Source organism: Callorhinus ursinus, unplaced genomic scaffold (genome assembly GCF_003265705.2).
Source record: "Callorhinus ursinus isolate GAN/ISIS: 27379988/994484 unplaced genomic scaffold, GSC_fseal_2.0 scaffold12, whole genome shotgun sequence".
Classification (NCBI taxonomy): Eukaryota; Metazoa; Chordata; class Mammalia; order Carnivora; family Otariidae; genus Callorhinus; species Callorhinus ursinus.
The window spans coordinates 8852455-8875965 of record NW_027397074.1 but is presented as its reverse complement, the minus strand read 5'-3'; the positions used below and the strand labels follow the sequence as shown (position 1 = coordinate 8875965).

Sequence of the window (23511 nt, the reverse complement as noted above, 5' to 3'; positions counted from 1 at the left end):
TTAGGATACTGAATTCTAGAGGAAAATAATGATTTCCAAAACATTTGTGTATTGTGGGATTCTGTTTGAGTCTTCAGAAAGATTATGTAATCTTCACAGCTACTTTCATCCAGTTGGCAATTATCAGCCATAAGGAAGTTAGGAGGTTATGACAGTATGAATAATTTCATTATCAAAATTATTTTAAATTTCTATTTTAGTAAGAAATTTTTAACCTGTGCTGTGTGTGCACATGTATGCAAATATAATTTAATTATTCTATATTAATTATATTTACACATGCATAGCAATGTCTAAAAAGGTATAAATACAGTCCTTTTGATGAGCTCTCAACAGAACGTTAGTAATACTTTAAAAAATATATATACAGTAAAAATGAAGCCAATGAAAGATTACATGAAGACAGAACAATGAAACTTGTATGATACTTCAGACTTCTGATCATGATAGTCAGAAGGATTATAGAGAGAAACCAAACCATATAAATTTTAGGAAAATCTAATAACAACAACAGTCTTCTGTGATTACTCACTCGTGTTCATTTTAAATTCTAAAGCCCTTGGAGGAAAGTCCTGCTCTTGTCTCTTTGGTGGAGTAGAGAATGCATATCATCATGTGATTACACAAACTCAAAGAATTATTTTATGGGTCCCAGTACCTAGCCACATCTTAATACTAACAGAACTCTCTGTAGTATAGAAAACACTGCTTTTCTATATAAATCATTGATAAGGGCAGTCACAATAAGAAATTGAATTGTGGAATAGTCTCTGAAAACATTGTTTAACAAAATTCTAGGGAAGAAGTGAGAGATTAATGGTGTTGGTATATGTGCTGCCGAAACAAGCACAAGATAGTGTTGGGGACAAAGAATTCCTGTCCCCTCCAAGGTCCTTCTAGCTGGCCTAAGAATCATATTGACATGAGACAGATTAACAGGAGAAAATAAAATGTAATAGGCATACCTACAGGGAATCTACATGGACGTGGAAATTTCAAAGTCAGGCAAAATGAGGTATATATGTTATTCTGAACTAAAGAGAAGGGGGTAGTGCTCTGGGACTTGAGAGGAAAGGAATGTTTCACAGAGCGATAAGAAGAGCAGATGTTTGGTAATTAGATGTTTGCCCTGCCATACAGATAGGTCACTCAGATAAAATGTATCTTTGCTAAATTGAGGGCAAAGACTCTCAATTTAGATTCTTCTGTGCAGCTGAGGGAGGGGCAAATGTTCTCTTGAGCCTGCAGGGTCTCAGGTGCCTTCAGCTCAAAACAATCCACATGCCAAAGTGGCACATTCTGGGGTACGGGGGGATGTGCTGTCCGGAACCCCTTCAATAGCTGTACTTAATAGATTTAGTTTTAGATATACATTAGCTATTAAGCATTATTTTCCCATTCAAATATTCTAAGACGTGTTTTGCAATTATACTATCATTATGTTTACCAAACACTTTGCTTTTTATTAGCAAAAATATTTTACATATTGTATTGTTAAAAATGGGTAGATGAAATGACATTTTATTTTCTAATCTTTCTAAACTTTAGTTTCAGTTTTTCTGTTTTGGCACACAAAATATATAATTTACAGTGGAACTATCACATTTATAGATTCATATTAAAAGCATTTATCTGTTCAAGTTAAATGCAATTACACATTTGTACCCATTTTGTGAATGTTGCCCATATTATAATGGTTTTAAATACCCTGACTGATCTACAGAGCCGTAGGACAATAAATCTGATCCACTCCTCCACCTTTACTTGCACCCCCATATCTAAGAAAATTTTCATTATTAAAAACACCTCCCAATTTAAATATTATCATTTTCTGTCCTTAGAGGCCCTTAAAAGAAAGATTAAGTAAAACACAAAGAAAAATAGCTGAACGGTCATTGCTTTCTTCCAAAAATTAACATTTTTTTTCAAATACTGCCTTACATTCACATTTTAAAACTAAATATAATATCAGATAGGTACCAACCCCATGTCTATTTCACATGTACTATACAAAACAAAGGCCTCTTTCCCTCTCTGCCTCCCTCCACTTTTCTTTCTCTTCTCCCTCTCTCTACATTTTCCCCTTTTTCCTTTTTTCTTCTTTCAGTCAAAATAAGATATTAATCATTTTTTTCAAACCTGGAGCCCCTTCAGGGCACCTGGGTGGTGCAGTCGTTTGACCTTCTGACTCTTGGTTTCGGCTCAGGTTCCGATCTCAGGGGTCAGGGCAAGATCTCAGGATTGTGAGACCAGCCCAGGTCAGGCTCCGTGCTAAGAAGGAGTCTGCTTAGGACTCACTCTCGCTCTCCCTCTGCTTCTGCCTCTGCCCCTCCCCCTTACTCCCCACCGCCACTCACCCTGCCCCTACCCCCACTCAGGTGTGCATGCACATGCGTTCTCTCACTCTCTCTCAAGTAAATAAATCTTAAAAAAAAAAAAAAACCAAACCCTATAGCCCCTTCAGGTTTAGGCTAACAAAGAGGTGAGTCCTAATCAGAGCAGGGAAGGTAATGTCCATGGCAACAGGACACCAAACTGCCTCCATCAGTACTAGCAAACTGAAAGAAAAAGGGCATGACAGTGACAAACAGGGGAAAGATTTTTTTATTAATGCTTCATGGTTTACTGATTGAGGCCACCTAATGTGCTATTTAAATTCTATAAGCCTTAAGATTTAACAAAGGCTAACAGGAAAAAAATACTATTTTTACATGATTAGAAAAATAATCAGGTTATTTTATTTTATTTTTTAATGATTGGAGCTATATGTATGTTGGGCTTATGGCTTAAGTTCTAGACCACAGGCCTGAGCACTCAAATCTTGTATTTATTAAAAGCAGGCATCTTAAATGCAAATTTGTCACTCTGCTAATGCTTCTGCTTTGCTTGAAATCATTTGTATATGCAAATGAAAGTACATTAAATGTGTCTTTACCAAAGTATTCATTTAGCTATCATTAAAATGAATTTAATCGCTCTATTGACAAGTTTGCTTTTGTTGTTGTTCCCGCGTAAACCAACTGACCAAAAGTAGACTTTCCCATATGTGAAGACTTAGTCAATAGGGAATTCACAAAGGACCCGACTTCATAAAATAGAAAACAGATGAACTGGAAAAATCTTCCAATATTTTCTTCTGATAATATCTGTATCTTGATTTGTCTCTTGGTTTTAAGAAAAATTCAGCTTTTTTAGAATAAAGCATGGTGATAAATTTTCACATCACATATACATGTGTTTCTGAACTATAATTGCCTATTTGGCCAAAATCCCTTTGGGGCATTCACTCCATTTGTTTCGGCTCAGAAGCTGAAAGATCCTCCAAGAATAAATTATCCATATTGCTGTTGAATTTATTTAAAAAAAAAATGACAACACAGTTTTGCTGTTTAAGGCATTGTGTGAGGTGCTTACATGCAACAACTCTTCAATTAAATCCCTGAAAAATTCAACTTTTGAATAATGTGTAATATTTAGCTAGATTCTACCCCTCGAATTCTGTCTGGATGGATGTATACCCATCCTGATCTTCCTGTTTAGCTACATAATGTAAACTTCACTTAATATAGTGGCCAATTTTGTCATAAAAACCTTACCAGACTTTTACTATCTCTATTTAGCATTTTCACAGAAATAGCCATATTGTTAAGCTACTAAAGCCTTAGTATTGAAAGTCTAGAATAGTGGTTGTCAAATGTTTTGAAGGCAATGAAATACTTTTAAAGACATGATCTGGTTTCAAGAAGGAGGCAAAGAGCAGTTCCTTTCCTCTCCTCTAACTAACAAACTCTAATAGAGCACACAGTTTACTCAGACCTGTTCCTCCTTCTCAGGACCCCTAGATCCTGTGGGCAAAAAGAGGGCAGTATTCAGCTTGGTAACGGTGTGGTAGGGTTTTTAAATATGTCCTCCAGGAAAGAGTTAAGGACATTGACACATGGGTGGAAGAGAAGAGTAGTAGGAGTGGGTGTAATGTCTAAGTTCAGCCTCTGTCCCTTGGATGGGTCACCAATGTCATGAGTTAGTTCCATTGTGAAACAGCAAGAAAGTCAAAAGTTTTTTGTTGTTTTCTTTTTCTTTTTTTTTTCCCAACAGCAATTCAACATTTATTTTACTATGTCAATACCTGAAAAACATGTACAATCTTAAAAGATGAACATACAGAGTCTAAATAAGGTCATTTTTTAAAATTTTATTGGTACTGTTTACCAATGGGGAGATGCAGTTTATTTACACCAGCAGCCATAGGGGCTGTTGTTTTCTTTTTTTAACTGCACTAACTGTATACAATCATGGCACTTAACACAAATGGTCCAGAGCCCTAAGCTAGACAATCTGTGGAGAACAACATTATTGCAACCAATTACTCTCTTAAAATTCAAAGTGCCTAAATTCAAACCACAGCATTTTTAGGATAGTCTAGTGCCTAGCATTACATGATAGCATTTTTTTGCTTACCCATTTTTGGATGATCAAAAGCCAAGAATAGAACTTTTCTCTGAAATATATCCATACACCACCAATTCTGTTACATACACCTCATAAAATACAGGCTAAGTTAGCATCAATCTAGCAACCTTTATAAGAGGCCTCCATGGGTCAGCTGTGCACCACACTTGGCCCTCTGCCACAACCAGCCACCAAGCTCTGAGAAGCAGAATTTAAAAAGCACCAGTCTGGAGCTTAGTAATTTTAATGGACCTTGAAGTAAAAACTCATTTGTACCGAATCCTGGCCTGTTCAAACATAAATTTAAAAAATATATGCTATTTTTGTTGTTTTATTAGCTATCTGAATGATGTCGACAGAATCACAGCTCCTGGATATGTCCCAAATGAGCAAGATGTGCTACATTCTCGAGTGAAAACAACCGGAATCATTGAAACTCAATTCTCCTTTAAAGATTTGCATTTCAGGTATGCACCATGTCTGTTCTAACCATCAACAAAAATATTCAATATTTTTTCACAGAGAAAGGTCTAACCCATATGCGAGCCAAGTGAGCGCTTGGGCATCCTTCCCAGGCCTGGTTCGCTTTCAGCACCACCTGCTTTTACTGCCTTCCTGTGACCCTACACCTACCCTTCACCCTACGCCCCAACCCTCCCTCCAAGAAGCATGTCTTGTCTTAACTAGGTGGGAGTTTGATTTCATTTTCCTCTAGAAACTGATATACCTACTTTGGAAAAAAAAAAAAAGAAGAGAGAGAAAAGAAAGAAAATATATTTAAAAAAAATTTAAGTAACAGGTGCTATGGATAGTATGTCTTTGTCCTCCAATCTCCCATTTGCCTGAAATACTCGTATTCACTTCCTTAATTTAAAAAAATGCAAATAATTGAGAGGACTATTTGAATGTGATGCTATTTACTGAAATAACAAGACCTATTTTATAAGCGTGGTTTGGGTATGAAAATGAGTCCACTATTTTTATTGCTGTCACATTATCAAGACCTTTCTAGAAATGCTATTGCAAAACCACTCACTTACTATACCAAGAAATGGAAATCCAAACTGTAGTTGTTATAAAATGTCACAACACTTAAGTGCCTCTCCCTGTGGATCATGGATAAGATGGACTGTTAAACATCAAAACCAGGTTCCAGATGTACCACTTAATGAATGAAAAAATTAATTAAAAATGCAATTAATAAACTCATTCATGTATGGAAACTGGGAATATTTTTTAAAAGTAGAAAAACTGAACAGAAGTGACATGAATTATCTGTATCCATTTGTGAAGCAAAACTTACTTCAGTGGGATAAAAGTTTTAAAAGTTTTTTTATTATTAACATTGGTGAGACAGAATATCTAACTAGAAGAGATGTTATAGAGATAGCCAGTATATTTTCAAGTTAATATCAAAGAAAGCTCTTCAAAATTTACACCTGAATTTCAGGTCCACAAATAGTTAATTTTCTGACAGATGAGTCAAAGATGAAACCAGGATAAAGGGACTGCCAAGATTTACATCAACATCTACACTTGGCAGATGTAAGCAGTTTGCCTTCAGTCCTGTCATGGCTGCTGTACAATTCCTCTTTGGCAACTACTTTCTCCGGACGCCTGGTTTTTGATCCAGTTTCTAAGGTTTTCCTATGGGAATCCAAGTCCAATTGCTTGGACCCTCTGCCCCTCCTAAGCCCGTCAAAGCATTACACAAGTTAATGGAATTTTCTAGAGTTTAGACTGGATCATGAACCAGTTACGCAAATTACTATCACATACTGAATACCTAGAAGTTTACAACTCCAGTCAGTCTATGCAACACTAATTTAGTATCTTCTCTGAAATAGTCACTATCATAAATTACCTGCTGTATATATCTGTTCCTTGAACATTCCAAATCTTAGGGCCTTTGTACTTGCTGTTCTCTTTGCCTAAAATGCTCTGACCCTGGATCTCTGCAAGGACTGGCTCCTTGTTATCATTGAGTTCCGAAATGAGATGCTGTCTCCTCATGGATCCTTGATCATTCTTCCTGCCATCCCTGCATATACTTGTCACTACTATACCCAATAGTGTGCTGGTAAACATATCGGTAGGCTCTCTGGGACAGGGGGAGAAGGAAAGCCCGATGTGTGGCCCCTGAAGATTCCCTTGGTATAAAAATACCTTAACAACGGCTAATTACAACCTAGCAATGTGAGGTCACTAAGGGCAGTACCAGGAAGAAATACAAACAGCTCTCACTTGTCATACCAATGTGAGCCAATGTCTTCACAGGATTGAAATATCACACTATTTTGTTCTTTAAAAAAAAAAAAAACTTACTAATATGTGAAATTGATTTCTTTATTTGTTTGCTCTTTGGTTTCTGTTTCTGTCTCATATGCTCTGAGGTCCCAGAGGGTAGGGGCCATGTCTTCACAGTACCATCTCCTGTGATTATCATGGTGGCTAGCACAGAGTAGGCTTGCAGTCAGTTCTTGCCGGATGAATAAATGTGCTATGCCAATCACTGTATGGACCCTATTTGTACACACTCCTTGTAACATGTTGAACTGAGCAATGCTGCCTTATGTTGGACAAAGAGTTCAAAAAAAAAAAAAATGGAGGCTAAAATGAGGTAAAAGATTTCCCCAAGAGCATACATAGAAGTGCTAGAAATGTGAATAGAACACATCTTTCTGACTTCCAAGACCACACTTGTTACACTGGCGTCTCTGAGTGCCATGAGGTAAATCGGAGCAGAAACCGTTCTTTCTTCCATAGAGTAAACGCTCCTTCCAATGTTGTTGGTCCTCTGTAACTCCCTTCAGAGAGAAGAGGGAACAGGGAATAAAATGACAGCCTGTTGGGGAGATATCTCTGAGTTGACAGGCTCTGGTACCTTCGCACATCTGTGCTTCTGAAACCCAGGGACATGACAACGACCAATGAGCACCCAAAACCTCAGAAAGTCACGTTCATTTCCTGGAACATCTATTTCTCTCAGTACCAAATAATAGTCATAAAATTTTAAAAATTATATTCTGAGTAGAATACAGTATTTGCATTAATTTTTAAAAAATAAAACACCATATTAAAGATATGTGACCTCATAATAGGCCTCTTCAGATTATACCTCTAAACTCCCAATGGTGCATCATCATTTTCCTGTCCTTTTGCAGTTCTGTGGTTTGTGAGGCCCTGAGTCCTACAGGTAGGTGATTGCCTACTCTACTTTCATATCTCGCTGGCCCTTACGAAGGAGTAGGAAGGGGCCTGTTAAATTCTCCATGACAGCATCAATGCTGAAATGGAAGGTGTTTGTGAACTGGATTGTAAAGCCAAGTTAGGACTTCTTTTGACGTAACATTCTCTATACTACACAGCTACTACCTCTTTGCCATTCACTAAAACAGGTTTTTAATTCTTTTAATAGGCTTTGTATTTCCTCCCGCTCAAGAGGGTTTGTTAACAAAAGGCATCTTCTATAAGGAAATGGAGAATATTAATTACTCAAATGCAGGGAGTTTCTCTAAACATAAGTATTTAAACAATGAAATTTTGAAAATATTTAGGTTTTACTACAAAATATAAAAAAGGCAACTCTTCTTTCTTAAGGAACTATTTAAAATCACTTAATTACATTTTTAAGTTTGGTCACAGCAACGGAGATATATTAATCCCTTAATAAATTCCCACAGTTAAATAACTTTTTTTTTTGAAGGGTTGAATAGGATTATCTAAAAGTGCACACAGGCTTTTGTAGTGTAAAATTTGGTAGTATTTCAAAATAGAAAGTATAAAAATAAGATACCTTCCAACTTCATTTCAGTAAGTGCCCAGGTATTAAAATATATTGCATTAGCATTGATTTGTATTCACATAGCATACATCATCCGATGATTATTTAAAACTAAAGATTTAATTTGCATATTAAATTAGAGAACTCTAGAATTTTAAACAGGAACATCAAAATGAAAAATTCTCTCCGCCAATATACTGTATCATCTTCCTGTATCACCTAATTTAATGGAAATTACCTTAGAGTTCTTATCAAACCAGAACTCCAACAGCCAAACATGAAAGAAATTATTTTTACAGATGTGAAAGTACTATGTAAATGGAAAATACAAGTGTGAGCTCTTTTATTTGTTATAAAATAATTCCTCAGGACAAAGAACTTAAAGATTCACAAGACTATCAAATAATTATAGAGAAGTCATTTTCTTCCTAATTGTTCCACAATTAAAAAGAGAACCGAAAGGACATAAAACTGTGGAAATCAAACAAGTCAGCAGCTATTACAATGTGGAGTTTAGGTTTTGTAAGTTCAACATAACTATTTTCAACAATGTTTGAGTGGATCTATGATACGACATAAATTATAATTTTCTTGAATTTTAAATTGATCATGTGCATTAGGTTCCTTTTTGTGGGGGTATAAGCTTAGGAGTGAGTCTGATTGTCTACCCAGCTGCTAGATCCCAAATTAGCGTTGTCATTGTCTATTAAATCACACACAGCAATAACTCATATATAACTTTCTATTTGTTCCAGGTATGTTCATTGTCAATATTATCCAAACAATAAGCTTTATAACATGGCTAATTTATTCTAGTAATATATTTTAATGATTTTATGAATTAGGTTATTCAATAATTAGAGGATTATCTAGTGGGCGTTTTAAGTTCCAAACAGACACACACACATTGGTAGAAAGTATATCATGTTATTAACAACCATGAGCATTTAGAGATCTGACTTTTTTATGGTTATAAGTCCTTTTGATTCTGTTTTTTAATCACAAGCAATTAAGGGATCTAGAATGATCTCTGTGCATATCTCTTTTGTCTGAAAATATTTCAGAACTTGGCACAAGGGAAAGTCTTGGTTAGGCCACTTTGTTATGTCTATATAGTGATGACATAGATCTATATGGCCATCTTAAGAAGTTATGTCAATTCTGATACAACAAATTATCTTGGAACGACTCCACTCAACATAATAATTTAAAATAAATTCCAACTCAGATTAGGTCTGCTTTTTCTGTGGTCAAATATATAGATGTCAGAAATTGTGATTTTTTTTTTCCAAGAGAAGTCATATACTTATAAGAAGAACAAAGACTTCTAACAAATTAGCTGCAGTAGCATTAGTAATTTTTGGCTATCCTAGATTATGTAATAATTTTGTAAGCACTACAAAGTACAGATTACTTCATTATAATCTATTCTAATATTAAGTGTGAATAATCTGGTGTGGTTAAATATTTAGCCAACTGTTTGACATAAAGCCATAAAATTCATCAGCTTTCCCAGTTGTTTAAAATAGACTACACAACTCAACTGCTGAATATAAAGCCATAAAACCCTGATGACTCGTCCTATGTTAATGCTATAGGTAGTTTAACAAATAATCAATGTTCAACTGTCACTTAAAAGACTTGCCTGTGGATTTTTAGCGGTATTGTACAGCTCAGGCATTAACCTTTTTTTTTTAATTTAAGAATTCTAACTGAAATATCAGATGTAATAAGGAAATATGTATTACCAAAAAATTAATAAGTAAAACAAAACTTCTTCACCCAAAAATGAGAACTGCACATTCCATTCACTATCATGAAGACTCTGGTTACTTTCACTCCTCAGGGAATCAAGGGGACTCAATCTGTATCACATGTAAGTTTATCTCATTAATTGTCCCTGTAGATTTGACCAATCCAAATGTTCAGTCAGCGAGATTGCATGTTTTTCTCGGATTTCTCCTTTTGTTTTTCACAAAATGGTCATGATGGAATATACATGTATTCACATTCATGTATATTCTGATATATTTCTCTTTTTTTTAAAGATTTTATTTATTTGACAGAGAGAGACACAACGAGAGAGGGAACGCAAGCAGGGGGAGTGGGAGAGGGAGAAGCAGGCTCCTCGCCGAGCAGGGAGCCCGATGTGGGGCTCGATCCCAGGACCCTGGGATCATGACCTGAGCCGAAGGCAGACGCTTAACCGACTGAGCCACCCAGGCACCCCTATTCTGATATATTTCTATACTCATATATCCTTACATATATTTTTTAGATAGATATTTCTTATTCAATGAAATATTTAAGTAAAGGCTTCTACTTTGGGAATCTCTAAATTGTTTCAATAGGTTTTAATGCTTTACACCTCTAAAATAAGTCCCAAATTAAAATTTAGAGGAAGAGCTAAAAGTGAGGAGAGATGTATGAAAAGAAATTACTACAATAGCAGCAACACAACACATAACTTCTTAGAGCTAACATAATATCCAGTAGACTCAGTATGAAAGCAAAACTCCAGCTGTTGGTCTGATTTGCTAATGAATATTTAAATTCTGTAATGGCAGATGGCATGTTCTATGCTTCTTGGACCTTTGTTTCTAACATCAACCTGAGCACATGCACATAGACACACACCAGTGTTGATCAGGTGAGTCATAAAATGAGAAGGTAATTAGCATGCCATCTAAGACTTTCGAAAGCCCTTTTTATCAATATGACAAAACCCTCAGAGGACAAATCTTTGTCTTCCCTTCCTCAGGAGAAAGCTTAGCCTATTAAAACACGTTTACTGAAGGCTGCATGATACATTAAAAGAACAGTGGTCTAAGGGGCATATTACACATTATACCCCTCACTAATTGTATATATTTACCTGAAGAGGAGAATAGCTACCCTTACACAAAGGTGGTAATGTCAACAGTAGGCTGTGAAGAAGCTGAATGATCAGAAAACATCAGGAGAGAGCTAGCGAGTTTGCTGGGCTTGCTCTGAATTTCGTCTCAAAGATTTTTCAAATATTCTATTTCTTGGGAAAGTCATTTGAGATCATTACATTGTAGAAAAGAAAAACATAGAAAGTACATGAAGTTTCTGTTTTTCCCTTTTCCTGGGGAGTTTAAATTCCCCCCAGAGTTCATAAATTGGTGATATCCATATCTTGATAATTCTTATTACTGTTTTCATTGCAAAGGGCTCCCTGCAATTTTTTTTCTGATTTAAAAACTATTAACATGAGAGCCATAAGGTTATCCTCTTTGAGATAAAATATTTGATCACTGTGCCAGGAATCTGAGCAGTTCTACTAGTAGAATATCCTCAGATTTGTAAGTTTTGAAAATACTCTAATTGAAAATACAGAAGTAATTAAAAAGAAATCATCAGATAGATGGAGATAGCTTATTTAGTTGGTCATAAAAGCAAAGAAAAAGAGACTCAAAAAGAAATGTTAGTTAGACAAACCCACGTCCCATTTATCTGGTGGAGAAAACTTAACCAAGGTGTCCTGGAGTTTGGTTCCTACTGCAATGTCATTTCTACTGTAGAAATTCAATATCAGGCTCTCTTAGCACAGACATTCTATTCATCCAGCAACTTTTCTCCTCATTCTGTTCACTCTCCACTGTGGGATGCCCATGATGGAAGCAAACCCTGAAGAGAGTACTATAACAAAAGAGAAAACAAGAATCAGGGAGATACTTACATATTCAAATCTAGTGGGTGGAGACACAACAGGTGGTTTTAGTTTGAAAAGCTTGCCAGGAGTTTAAACCTACTGATGCATAGTCAATCCTCAACACACCAAAATCCTCAAGTTAATGTATTTTTGTTCAATCACAGTATCACATTTCTGTGTCAACAAATGATCCATCATATATTTGTCTATGACCAAATGGAGAATACACACAACACCCAGAATCCTGACAGTCTGTACTACCACCATTAAAATCACGGAACAAAACACCTGGGAAGGGAAGAGTTTTACATTTTTGCCCAGTTTGACAACATATAGAACTACTGTCTGACCCTAAGGGAAAAAAGACAGACTACAGCGAAGGTAATTCCAGCCCACTGGTGAGAGTTTAAGAGTTTTAAAGCTAACTGTGGACACTAGGTATTAACTGAGGAACTCTGGTCCAAATAAATAAATTTACACTTGATGAGCGTCACAACAAAGCTTCACGATCATACCCACAGAACCTATCATGGTGCCTGGTACATAATAGCCTCCACAAATAGGACTTGCATTAATAAGCCATGGGCTAGTTGCTTTAACTTTTCATATGAAAAGTAGAAATAATAATTGTACCTACCTTATGAGTTTATAGTTTAAAATTTGAGTCAATTGTTGTAGATTGCTCACATGCCTGGCAAATAAACTCTCATTAGGCATGTTAAATTAAGATTAAGACATTACAATTGGTGGGAACTTATGGAGGAAATAAAAGTCATGATCTAAATTATTTCCATGTGTACTACATTTTATAATTTCAACAAAACTATAGATAAAATTATTTTTCAAATTCTGCAAAAAGACTAAGATTACTTTTATAGATCAACAAATTATTTGACTACAATTTAAAGGTCTGACCACATATTAATTATCTTTGCTTCCATAAAAGTGTTGACTCATTTTTAAAAATTAAATGTGTTGGTTGGTTTACACATAATATAAACTTAAAGTCAATATTTTGTTCTCTTCCTCCATTTCTATTACAAGTCTGATACTGCAGAAGGTTTGGTATTAGCAGCACCTATAACAGTGCTTATTGACACTGTATTTCAATTTCCAAAGCACTTAACTACTGAACTCTTCAACATTATCTTGAATATTGTGAGCATCTCTTCTTTCAATCTACTACTGAAGTCTTTTTGGTGGGTTGGGGTGTGTGTGTGTGTGTGTGTGTGTGTGTGTGTGTGTGTGTGTGTGTGTGTAGATTTGAGGAATTCAATTCTATATGTCTGTTCTCTTCCTGGCTCACACAGCAGGGTTAAAGTAAATAGAATGTACTCTACAATGTATTCTACTTTTGATTATCTTCAACAAGTCAGCTGATTGGCATTTATTACCCCAGGTACAGTTGCTGCCTTTGAAATCTCTGTACAGCTTGGATGCTTCTCGGTAGTTAACATGTTGTGGTTAAACTATTATGAAAGCCCCATAAATTCTTTTTCTGCCTCTAGTCTCTTCCTTATCAAATCTATCTTCTGGCCTCAGATCAAAGTGACCTAACATAACAACAAGCAAACAAACAATGTTAATTCCCTACCCCCAAATCTCCCATAGCTCCCCCACTGATTGCAATATAAATGTCATCTTCTTGTGTAATACAAAAGACCCAGTTAATCTATTTCAAGACTAACATGTCAGGTTTACTCCTGTCTGCTCGAATCCTTTGCTCTTCCTGTTTCCTCCACTGCCTCTACCTGGAACGTTTCCCCAGACATTCGCTTGGCTTAATCCCTCAACTCCTTAAATTTTTAATTAGCAGTTTCCAGTTAGTTTAGTTCAAATTATGACCCACCCCTACACTCCCTCTCTCTATATCCTAAGTCTGTTCACAAACACACACACACACACACACACACACACACACACACACCATCACCACTGCCGCCGCCACCCCCACATAGATTAGAAATTCTTGAGGTTGAATCTCTAATGCCTGGCATGATCAATAAATATTCATTGAATAGGGGCGCCTGGGGGGCTCAGCCGTTAAGCATCTGCCTTCAGCTGAGGTCTTGATCTCAGGGTCCTGGGATCGAGCCCCGCATCGGGCTTCCTGCTTGGCGGGAAGTCTGCTTCTCCTTCTCCCACTCCCCCTGCTTGTGTTCCTGCTCTTGTGTTCTCTCTGTCAAATAAATAATCTATAAATAAACAAATAAATAAATAAATATTCATTGAATAAATGAAATAATTATCAGGCCATTTATCTCGATGGTTTTAGCTAAGTTTTCACGTTCCTGAAAATATAAATTCTGTGCTTACCCCAGACATGCCATGTTCTCTCTTTCCTTGATAACTGACATGAGCACTTGATATCAAACCCCGCCCCCGGTCCCATTAACACTATCCTATAAAGCAATCCTTTATAGGAAAGAAAATGATGTGAGAGAAAGTAAATGGTGATGGGGAGAGACACAATTCACATGGAGGCTCGAGGTGGCTTCCTTGTGGAGGAGACACTGACTGTAAGACCTGCGAGGTTAGAATGAGGCAGGGTCATGTCATGAAGAAAGGAGTCATGTCACCTGGGAAGGAGACAGGCTGTGCCAAAGTCCTGAAGCAGCAAAATGTTAGGTTTATACTAAAGGAGCTTCAAGAGTAGCCTTGTGATCTCACTGTATTAAAGAAGAAAGTGGTATGAATTAAGCTGGGAAAAGTAAGCAGGAACCAAAATCTCCAGAGCTTTAGGGGTCATCAGACTGGCCTGTGTGTTGTCCTATGGCTGAGAAGCCTGCAGGAAGTTGCAGAACTCTGGCTGTGGCCGTGCTGAGAAATGTTGGTGGCTTGGACAAGTGAAGGGGCCTTGGAGAGAAGTGGATGAATTGGGAACTGCATTTTGCATGCATGTTATATGGAGGGTAAGGGAAAGGATGGTCTTAAAAAGAGATCCTCGTTTCTTTACTGAGTTACTAGGTCCATGATGGGGACTCTTATCAAAATACTAGCACTGGGGGAGAGCCACATTTTCAAACATCTCCTCTGAGGAAGTTCCAAGATGACTCAGGCTGACTTAGATTTTCCTCTGGGCTCATATTTTACCTTGTGTATTAGGATACTCATTATATGGTGCCGGGCACCGGGGTGGCTCAGTCAGTTAAGTGTCCGATGGTTGGTTTCGGCTGGGGTCATGATCTCAGGGGCATGGGATCGAGCCCCCTGTCAGACTCCACACTGGGCAAGGAGTCTGCTTGAGATTCCCTCTCTCTCTGCCCCTCCCCTCACTTTCTCTCTCTCCCTCTCTCTCTCAAATAAATACAATCTTTAAAGTAAAAGATTATTTATCATATAATCCTATAATAACATATTGGTTTTCTCTCTGAGACAGCAGGCTCTTTGAAGATAGTGACCATATCTTTTCATCTTTCTGTTGGTAGGCCTAACACAGTGTCTTGCCCAAAAAATGCAAACAATAATTGAATGAATGAAGAAAGGAAGGAGGGAAGAACTAAGAGAAGAAGCAAGAATCATAGTATTAGAACTATGTTAGCTTCTAATCTTTTTGTAGGTTCTGTTCATTTAAGACTATGCATAGACTTTTTTAAAATTTTAGTTCCTGTACAGTTCACATGCAGTGTTCTATTAGTTTTAGGTGTACAACATAGCGATCAGTGTAACACTTCCACATTCTGCATTGACTTTGATCAAAAATCTGTCAAGTCTAGTAAATTTCTTACTAAAACTGTAAACTGCTAAAAATTGCGCAGTTCCTCAAAGTCAGTATGCGATTTTATCTAGCTTGCATGAATACAAAAATACATATATAAAGAAAAAAAGATGAACTTTTTGTTTCTGTAGTCCTTGAGCTGCAAATCGGCCAAATAAAATATTTTATAATCAATGAAAACAAAAGACAATCTTTTGAAGATATGAGAGCGTTCATTTATAGTTCTAAATGTTAATATTAATGTAACTTTCGGTGGGTATTTCTGAGACTTGTTACCCTGTTTTTATTTTTTTAAAGAATGTTCGATGTAGGAGGACAGAGATCTGAGAGAAAGAAATGGATTCACTGCTTTGAAGATGTTACATGTATTATATTTTGTGCAGCACTCAGTGCCTATGACATGGTCCTGGTAGAAGACGAGGAAGTGGTAAGTCTCAATGGAAAATAAAGCCAGGGTAAAACAAACAAGCAAAAAACCAAGCATCGGTGCTTCCCAACATGACTACCACATTCCCCAACTCAGGGAAGATCTTCCAAACATAGACGTTACTTCTAGATCCTTGCTTATAATGCCCAAGGTTAATATTTTGCCAATAATAATCCTACACATGCTCATCTTTATCCCTAACAGAACAGAATGCATGAGAGCCTTCACCTGTTGTTCAACAGTATCTGTAATCACAAGTACTTTGCAACCACCTCCATTGTCCTGTTTCTCAATAAAAAAGATCTTTTTCAAGAAAAAGTAACCAAAGTGCATCTTAGTGTCTGCTTTCCGGAATACACTGGTAAGATACTTTTTTAATTCCGTACAAAACTCTTATATAGACCTCTATTTTCCTGTCTTCATCTTGACAGGTAACATTTATGAAGTTGAGGCTTATGATAATTGCTTGAGTCACATGTACGACCCAAACTGGAAGAAGTCTTGCAGCTAAATAGGAAACGCCTCTCTACACTGCCGGCATTAAAGAAAAGCTCTAACGAATAAATAGGAGGTTAGGTTGACCAGCGTTGCTAATCTATGTATTAAACAACACCACAAACTGTATTATCTTAAACATTATAAACAATATAATATATTACAAATTGGCATTTTTTAAAGATTAATTTTATTCGCAAGAGAGGAGAAAACAAGCAGGAGGAGCAGAGAGAGTCCTAGCAGACTCTGCGCTGAGTAGGGAGCCTGACGCAGGGCCCAATCTCAAGATCCAGAGATCATGACCTGAGCTGAAACCAAGAGTCAGAGGCCCAGCTGACTGCGCCACCCAGGCACCCGCCCCCGCAAATTGGCACTTTTTATGTATCTCCTGATGAAACTTTATAATGCAGTTGTTTCTCAAAGTCTGAATTAAGTTTCCTGAGGGACAGTTCGAATGATTTTTGAGAATAGTGACATTTTCTCTTTCCAGTTTTCATTTTCCAGTTTTCCTAGGTCCTAGAATGTTAGTGCTGATCCTGTTAATGACTATAAATGTCAGGTTCTATAAGTGGGTTTTTTTTTCCTTCAGAGACACCTTTTTTTTTTAATATAGCTACATGCTCTGTTAATGAAACTGTGTATAAGACGGAAACACTTATGAATTAAAAGACAAACGGGTGCCTGGGTGGCTCAGTCCATTAAGCGTCTGCCTTTGGCTCAGGTGGAGCTCCACGTCAGGCCCCCTGCTCAGTGGGGGATCTGCTTCTCCCTCTCCCTCTGCCTCTCCCCCCCCGACTCATGTGTACGCTTGCTCTCTCAAATAAATAAAATCTTCTAAAAAAATTAATTTAAAAAAGCACAAATAGAAGCCCAATTCCACCACTTTGTTTCATGGGTAGCCCAGATGTTACTTGAAGCATAGCATTCTGTCATAGTAGCTATTTACGCTAATCTAAAACTAGTGCTTCTATCTTTCTTCTAGCTTTGTAAATATTAATTATATTTTAACACATTTATCATGTGATTAAACATAGTCATGATTCCATGTTGAATATTACAAACTAAATATAGACTCAATGAAGCTCTGTATGTTCTCTTCTGACGAATAGGCTTTATTTCTTAGAGCAGTTTTCAGTTTACAGAGCAAATGCATGGAAAAGGCAGAGTTCTTATCTACTCCCTCTCTGGCCAGCTTCCCATTTCCCTTATTATTCACATTTTGCATTGATGTGGTATATTTGTGACAACTGACTAACAGGTATTGTTACGTTATGACTAAAGTCCATAGTTTATTTAGGGGCACTCTGTGTCATGCAGTTCTGTGAGCTTTGCAAATTCATGTCACGTCCCTACCATTATAGTAACATACAGAATAGTTCCACTGCCATAAAAGTCATCAGCTTTGCCCCTCCCGTCCAACTTGTGGCAACCTCTGATCTTTTTTACAGTTGTGCCCTTTCCAGAACATCACAGAGCTGTAATCATACAATATATGGCATTTTCTGACAGACGGCTTTCACTTTTCATTATAAAAACTATATGCATTTAAATTTCCTCCATGTCTTCTCATGGGTTGATAGCCCCATTTCCTTTTATTGCTAAATAATATTTCACTCCAAAAACCAGTTTCTTTAATCTTTCACCTATCGAAAGACATCTTAGTTACTTCCAATTTTTGGCAATTACGAATAAAGCTACTATAAACATCTATGTCCAGGATTCTGTGTACATGTAAGTTTTTGTGCAAATATCTAGAAGCTCATGTGTTGGGCTGTATAGTAAAACTATGTTTAGCTTTGTAAGAAACTGCCCAACTGCCTTCCAAAGGGGCTGTACCATTTGGAGTTCCTGTGGCTCCACATCTTTGCCAGCATTTGGTATTATTAGTGTTTTGGACTTTAGCCACGTTACATCTTTTTAAAGATGGTCTCTCATGGAATTTTTCTCCTAGTTACAATAAAGTGAGGAACACAAATTGTGTCTCCTTGGAAAATTTTCATGCTGCTGCCCTATCCTATGTTAGGTTCCCTGAAAGTATATTCTGTTATAAAGCCCATCAACCCGGGTCACTTTTTGCTGCCTTGTGTTTCTTAGCGTCTGTATTTTTTTTCTGCCTTTTCCCAGTTGATCCATTGTGTGTCCTGCTACAAGGCTAACCATTCCCGAGCCCACCCCTCATCAACTCTCCATTTAGCTCTACTAAAGCATCAGTCAAGGACAGCTCTCTCCAGTTTCACCTATGTCATCTCAACTCCTTTGTTTGGTTAGCAACATAGTCCATAATCTGACCTGTACCATCCATTCTACTTGATTTGCTACAATTCCTCTGCAAAAATCTGTCCTTTCCATCCAACTAGACTCTCCAAAGTGCACGTTTGACTCTCAACCCTACCCTCAAGTCTACTGACACAGGCCATTCTCACTCCCACTTTTTGGCCTTCACTCAGACTACTTCCTTCTCTCTTCTAGCTCCCCCTCAAGATCCAGCTCAAACACCACCTCGTTCTGTAGTCCACTCATCTACAATTGCTATTCTTCTTGTAGTTCATATTAAAACACACACACACACACACACATCCCTACACAGATAAATGCACAGTCTTTGTCATATATGTAGACTTCATTGCTCATTTATGTATGTATGTTAGTATTTTTACTGTATTGTGAGTATTTGAGGCAAGTGAAGCCCCCACTCAGTGGGGCAAGCATAGTTCCCAGCACAAATTTAATATCGCATAAATCCCAGATAACTGGCCATTGCCATCTTGATTTTTCAATACTGAGTATATCAAAGCACAGCACACAAAGTAAAATCCTAAAACTTAGTGATATTTCTAATTTTATTCCTTTTAAAATGCAATTAATGTTTCTTTTCTTTTTTTTTTTTAACAAGGACCAAATACATTTGAAGATGCAGGGAACTACATCAAAAACCAGTTTCTAGACCTGAATTTAAAGAAAGAAGATAAGGAAATTTATTCCCACATGACGTGTGCTACAGACACCCAAAATGTCAAGTTCGTGTTTGATGCAGTTACAGATATAATAATCAAAGAGAATCTAAAAGACTGTGGGCTTTTCTAATCAATCCTTTTTTTCTTCCACTCTTGCTATTGTACACTTTTCAAGATACAAAAGGAAAGGTGCTGTGTGATGTGTTTAGTTTTAACAGATTAGTGTTCTAAAACAAAAAGTTCTCATACAAAAATTTTACTATATTGTCAGCTATATCTGGGTAAGTTTCAATTTCTCTGGGACATTGAGGACTATTCATTATTGGTCAATTCCTCCAATCAGTAAGTTGTTAATGAAATGTTCACTAGATATGTACTTGTTGGTGAAAAATTCCATATGCAAAAGAAACGCATACAATTTTATCTGCTATGTTTTTCTTAGGGAAAAAAGTCATTCATGTTGAATTTACCCTTAGAATTGGAGATTTTAACAATCTATCTTTTTGTACCAGCCTAGCAGAAAATGGGACTGTGTGCGGTCAATACATAGAGTAAAGCTGATCAGGCTGAACAGCAGTCCTCAATGGGGTACTCATTTCCCACATTTTACTCCAAAGTGGCACGGAGCATTATTACAACTGATGTTTGGGGGACAATAATCTTAGACACAAGAGAGAAAAATAATTCCATTTCTTGACATTTAGTATGTTTTGGTTTTGTGAATAAGAGGTAGGAAGTAAGAGTTAATAATTAGGAGATTTTGTAGAAGAGAAACATTGAGCTTCCCTATTGGTATTGTAGGGTCCATTCTAAATGTTCAACTGCATGCTAATGGTCAAGCCTACTTTATAAAAGCTAATTTGGTGCCTTACAAACAGAAAAGATGTCATTTGCAAACAGAAGAGATGACCTTTCTTTTTTAAAGTGTGTACCACTTACAATATATCCTTTTCAAGCAGGTCTCGATATTGTTCACTCTCTATCCTAGTAGAAGGTCAGAATAGTAGGTCAGTGGATGAGATTTATAAGTACCCTGAAAAGGGAGCTAATTAGTGTTCTACAAGCTAAATTGGGAAAACAGAAATTAAGCAATTTGCCAATCTGTAGCTCAGATGGGTTTAGGTAGCTATGTTTCAGGGTCACTTCTTCCTGGTTCTGTAACATTTCCATTCCGAACACTTCGGAATGATCACTATTCAATAAATAGCCTTGACTGGAGTGTTTCTGGCTTTACTTTAAAAAAACACAAAGGAGTTATCAACAAATATAATCCAATAAAAATGTCATTGTAAGAAAAATTAATTGGAAATTTCTTTGCGGAATATAAATTATTAAGGAGCCTAAGACAGCAAGGACAGAAAAAAGAGAAAACATTTAGCTCAAGAATTCAATAAAATTTTCTGGCGAAGAACCAATATCTATATGACAAAAACCCAATATTTTGCTAGGAGATATTCAATGCTCAGAGATTCTAAATTAAGGTCACAAATGCTATCATTTCATCTTTTGCTTTGTCTTTTTATTTTTTCCCATTCTACTTTAACCTGCTTTTCTCTAACAGTGTGAAGAGAATTTTCCATAATGGAGTAAGATAGTTTGTGAAATATTACTATTATTATTTGGATTTTGACTTTGTCTTACCCTTAGGATTTCTCTTTTTGGTGTAAATGGTGGAGTCAGAAATGGTTCAATTTGTCTTTTAAAAATACATAACTCATTTCAATATGTGCAAAAATTTGACAAGTATCAATATTTATAAAATACTATTCCCTGAGAAATTAAAAAGGTACGTTAAGTGATCAAACTAAAATTAGAGGTCACTTTGGATTACAGGAAAACAAAACAAAACCTATTCCTTCCAACCCAATGATTGGAATTTTGCTAAACAATTCATTTTGATTAAAAAGAGAATTTTTAGTAGAGAAAATAGAAGTTTGCATTATTACTTTAGTGATCACCCTCCTTAAAAGTGAGTCTATTTCTGATTTTACTTTTTAAATTTTTAACGAAAAAGGTTGGCCTAGACGCACGGTATTTTGAACTAATTAAAGAAAGTAACAAAATGGAGAATCTGGAAAACCATGCTTTAGCCAGAAGAAAGTTGCCCTGAGACCAGCAATATTAAAGTTGGTTAGAATTCAAATACTTATTTCAATGGAAAATTCAACCTTCCAGCTGTACAGTTAGTGTTCTTGTTTGACGTGTCTCAAAGAAGCATTCTTAGTGTTTATCAAAGTTCAAATGTTATTATACTATTTTCCTTTTCTGTTATTTGAGGTTTCTCTTCCTCATTCAGAATGCCCTTAAATCCTCTTGCCTCAGATTTTTAACACTTCCAACTCATTCATTTCTAAAATGTGTCCAATTGTAGATACACTGCACCACCTCAGAGATCTGGTGCAGGCTTATGGCTAACAGAGTCACTAACAACTGGGTTTCTCCAGAAGCATGAACTGATCAACAGATAAGTCTTTGCATCTTGGGACTAGTGACTAGAGAGTTAAATGAAGAAGAATATTCATTGGTAATACCCTTGGAGTCAAAATATTAAAGTTGGTGACTCTAAAAAGCAGCTCTATAGAAAAGGGGTTTCAAATTCTGTGAAGTCTACAGCATACATTATAGATATCCCATATCCTATCGGTTCGCAAAACTTAAAAACAAACACCAGTCTTCATGTACATCATACAAATTGTCAAACTAGTTTTTTTCAGGCTATGGGCCTGTCCTAAGACAAGTTTTCTTACTTGATCCACTCACTATCCTATTGAATCACAAACTATATTTGCAAATACTTGCACAGAATCAGTCAGGCTTGACTTAATCACACGCTACATACATGAGAAAAAAGAAATCTTTCTTGTGGAGATACGTGCTTTTCCAATGTGACACCACTTCAGAATCAGAGACGGATGTGCTAGTTAGCAGGAGTAACTACTAAAAGTAAAATATTCATAAGAACTATAGAAGCAATTGTGAATCCTCTCAGAATAACTTTAAAAATAGGAGACGCCACCCTCTGCCTGGATGCAGCAAGTATTCAATTGATAATCTAACCAGTTATGACCACCTTTCTTTGTCTGCCTTTTCGGACATTCTTACTGACCAGTCTGTAGCCACATGGGGGCACACTAACATCATGTGTTTTTCTACCCAAATGTTGCAAACATAATAAATTTAGATTACCAATAGCTTTAATGGGACAGATAATCAAATCCTATTAAGAAACATGGCTCATTTTGTGCTTCCAGCTCAGCAGCATACGATAATCTTCTGATCATAATACACTCTACTTTAGTCAAATCTGTGAATAACAAAGCTCCTGACACAGTTCCCCAAATTTGTTCAGTGTTAGACAGGTATTTAGTCTTTGCTCATGCTCTAAATTTTTTTTTTTTTTTGGCCATTTCCAAACTCTTGTTTAAATCTAAGTTAGCATTCATTTTGTACAGTGGGGTTTTCCATTCATCTATATTGTTTCCAAAATCTTGATTAGCTTACGGTGAAATGTAGGAGAAAAAATAATTTGATGTTTAACAACTCTGTTTCATGAATAGTAATTAAATGGCTGCTTATCGATGGGTTTTTCTTTTTTTTTTTAAAACATTACTTGTTTCTTTTTTTTATTTATTTATTTGAGAGAGAGAGAATGGGAGTTAGAGAGCATGAGGGGGAAGAGGGTCGGAGGGAGAAGCAGGCTCCCTGCTCCCTGCTGAGCAGGGAGCCCGATGTGGGGCTCGATCCTGGGACTCCAGGATCATGACCTGAGCCGAAGGCAGTCGCTTAACCAACTGAGCCACCCAGGCGCCCGATGGGTTTCTTTTCAGTAAATCAAAGTAAAATTCCACTCTGCTAGAACATTAACCATCCACTATTATGTTGATTATAACTTTTTCCTTAACTACCACTCCACCAAATCGACAGGAAAATAAGTGCTCTGTGACATTTTGCGATTCCCAGCTCTGCGGCTGCCAACATATTTTTCATTAAATAGCACAATTTTTACTC

General features: G+C 36.6%; 1 protein-coding gene across 1 annotated transcript in view; it reads left to right on the top strand.

Annotated features, from left to right (window-relative positions):
* GNAT3 (G protein subunit alpha transducin 3) overlaps positions 1 to 19633 on the top strand; it is a 52511-nt gene extending 32878 nt beyond the window's left edge. The window contains exons 5-8 of the mRNA XM_025873338.2: positions 4788 to 4916; positions 15925 to 16054; positions 16259 to 16415; positions 19443 to 19633. Coding sequence (XP_025729123.2) covers positions 4788 to 4916; positions 15925 to 16054; positions 16259 to 16415; positions 19443 to 19633 — 607 coding nt within the window. The remainder of the gene's footprint in view (positions 1 to 4787; positions 4917 to 15924; positions 16055 to 16258; positions 16416 to 19442) is intronic.
* The last annotated feature ends 3878 nt before the right edge of the window (positions 19634 to 23511 follow it).